Source organism: Plectropomus leopardus, unplaced genomic scaffold (assembly GCF_008729295.1).
Source record: "Plectropomus leopardus isolate mb unplaced genomic scaffold, YSFRI_Pleo_2.0 unplaced_scaffold27059, whole genome shotgun sequence".
In the NCBI taxonomy this organism is placed as follows: Eukaryota; Metazoa; Chordata; class Actinopteri; order Perciformes; family Serranidae; genus Plectropomus; species Plectropomus leopardus.
In genome coordinates this window covers 2,356-5,305 of record NW_024629445.1, presented here as the reverse complement: position 1 = coordinate 5,305, position 2,950 = coordinate 2,356, and the positions used below count along the sequence as shown (strand labels likewise).

At 48.4% G+C, this 2,950-nt stretch overlaps 1 protein-coding gene across 1 annotated transcript; it reads left to right on the top strand.

Moving 5' to 3' along the window:
- Positions 1 to 812: 812 nt before the first annotated feature.
- Positions 813 to 2,268, top strand: LOC121937668 (metal transporter CNNM4-like; the record flags this gene model as incomplete). The annotated part of the gene is made up of 1 exon (XM_042480995.1): positions 813 to 2,268. A coding segment is annotated over exon 1 (1,456 nt), but the record flags the coding sequence as incomplete, so codon positions are not given.
- Between the last annotated feature and the right edge of the window lie 682 nt (positions 2,269 to 2,950).

Genomic DNA, 2,950 nt, shown 5'->3' with positions numbered 1-2,950 from the left:
AAAATCAGAAAAACAAAATGTAAAAAATTAAAGTAAACATGCTTTCCAACTCTTAGGGCCTTCAGGTTTGGAATTCATGTTTTCTTTAAAAAAAAAGTCTATTATTTAAAGTTTTTGGTGATTTTTATACAAAACGTTATCATTTTTGGAGATTTTTACATTTTTATTTTTTTTTTAAAGAAATGTTGATTACTTTTGTCTTCTTTTGAAAAAAATGTTTTGCAATTTTTTTTAAAAATGTTTTTTTGGGCAACAGGTTTGGAAAGCGTGTTTCCTTAAAAAATTTTTTTTTTTTCTTTACATTTTTTAGCGATTTTTAAAGAAAATTTAAGAAATATTGAGATTTTTCTTTTTGGTGATTATTATAGAAAACCTGAAAAAATGATTTTATTTTATGACAACAGGTTTGGAGGGATGTTTTCTGTTTTTCTTTTTCTTACTTTTTTATTTATTTTGGTGATTTTTATTGAACACAAAAAAATGTTTTTTTTTTTTTTTTTTTGAGTATATTTTTTTTTAGCTGTTAAAAATTTGAGATGTGTTTTATTTATTTGGTTTTCTTCTTTTTGTCTGTTTATTTGTTTGTTTCAGGAAAACGGGGGCGTGCAGGTGACGCGCGGTGCGTAATGTGGGTGTGTTTACATGCTGCAGCATCAGAGTACCGGGGGAGGAGGAGGGAGTGTGTTTATTAGCTCTACCTGTCGCTGTCCGGTAGGCGGTGATACCGGGGGGGGGGGGGGTGTTGGGGGGCGGAGCCGCTCGGACATGAGTAAATGACGTCACCCCGCAGGTCGCCGAGCAGTGAAACAAACATGGCGACAGAATGGAGCGGGCAGCAGGGTTTCATTCTCACCGTCATCCTCTTCGTGTGGAGCGCGGTCGGCGGGCGCACGGAGACCGCGGCGGCGTCCGGAGTGAGAGGCGGCAGCCAGGTGCTCGGCATGCGGCTGGAGAGGAGCGACAAGCCGTCGGGCACCAATGACGACGGTGTCATCCAGGTGACTGAGGAGAGCTCCGTGCAGCTCCGGTTTTACGGGGTGCAGCTCCACTCGGGCGCCTGGACGCAGATCCGCTTCACGGAGCTGGCGGACGCTGCTTCTGCAGGCGGCAGCGAAGCGGAGGAGGAGGAGGAGGCGGTGGCGGCGGCGCGCGGCAGCGGCATGATGGAGCCGGCGGCGGACAGGACTTGTGTTGATTTCACGAAGGACATCAGCGTCGAGACCTTCATGAACGTCAGCAGTCGCGGCACGTCGGGGCTGCTCACCGTGCACATTAAGCCGCTGCGCAAGAGCGAACCGCGGAAGGAGTACGCGTTGTGCACGCGGAGCGCGGACGGCAGCCGGTGGGTGCTGCTGGGGGACAGCGATGGCAGGGTGCTGGTGGTGGAGGAGAAGAAGTCTCTGCTGCCCATGTGGCTGCAGGTGATCGTGGTCTCGTGCCTGCTCGTGCTCTCGGGGATGTTCAGCGGGCTGAACCTCGGGCTGATGGCGCTGGACCCGATGGAGCTGCGCATCGTGCAGAGCTGCGGCACCGACAAGGAGAAGAAAGACGCGCGCAAGATCGAGCCGATCCGCAGCAAAGGGAACTACCTGCTGTGCTCCCTGCTGCTCGGGAACGTGCTCGTGAACACCACGCTCACCATCCTCCTGGACGACCTGATCGGGTCCGGGCTGGGCGCGGTGGTCGCCTCCACCATCGGGATCGTCATCTTTGGGGAGATCGTGCCGCAGGCGCTGTGCTCGCGCCACGGTCTGGCTGTGGGCGCCAACACCATCCTGGTCACCAAGTTCTTCATGTTCCTCACCTTCCCGGTGTCCTTCCCGGTCAGCAAGCTGCTGGACGTCCTGCTGGGCCAGGAGATCGGCACCGTGTACAACCGGGAGAAGCTGGTGGAGATGCTGAAGGTGACGGAGCCGTACAACGACCTGGTCAAAGAGGAGCTCAACATGATCCAGGGCGCGCTGGAGCTGCGCACCAAGACCGTGGAGGACGTGATGACCCCCATCGGCAACTGCTTCATGATCCAGGCGGACGCGGTGCTGGACTTCAACACCATGTCCGAGATCATGGAGAGCGGCTACACGCGCATCCCCGTGTACGACGACGAGAGGAGCAACATCGTGGACATCCTGTACGTGAAGGACCTGGCCTTCGTGGACCCGGACGACTGCACCACCCTGAAGACCATCACCAAGTTCTACAACCACCCGGTGCACTTTGTGTTTCACGACACCAAACTGGACGCAATGCTGGAGGAGTTCAAGAAAGGTCAGTGTGTGTGTGTGTGTGTGTGTGTGTGTGTGTGTGTGTGTGTGTGTGTTTGTGTGTGTGTGTGTGTGTTTATCATGTAACAGCTGATTTTTGTAAAACAGTGGGTCAGATTTCTCCTGAGTCAGCAGTTTCAAACATTTTTTTTACGTTTAAAAAAAACCCTCCAAAATGATTTGTTTTCTATTTAAGTCACCAAAAACCCCCAAAAGTTAAAAAGTAATTGCTAAAAAAAATTTCTATAAGCCCCTTAATTGTTAAATTTTATATAAAAATCACCATAAAATTATTTAATATCTAATGAATTTTAACAAAAGACATATAAAGAATATAAAGAAATAAAGAAAAATATTTGTAGCTTTGTAGAGGGTGAAAAAAACCCAAATCAAAGACTCCCTCCTCTGATAAATAAAGAACAGTCCCTTAGGCCTGAGGAAAAAAAGAACACCTTCAAAATAAAAGCTCTGTGCTGCAAGTCACACTACTTCAAAATTAAGTCTGCTTTTTTTCTGCAAACTTGAAATGCAAAATGTGCCTTTGACCCAACAGCTTTGAACTAGTGCTCTACAGGAACCTACACACACACACACACACACACACACACACACACACACACACTCTGCAGGCTGTGTGTGTATCGATCGGTTCTATTGACAGCTGGAACATCACAACCTACATTTAG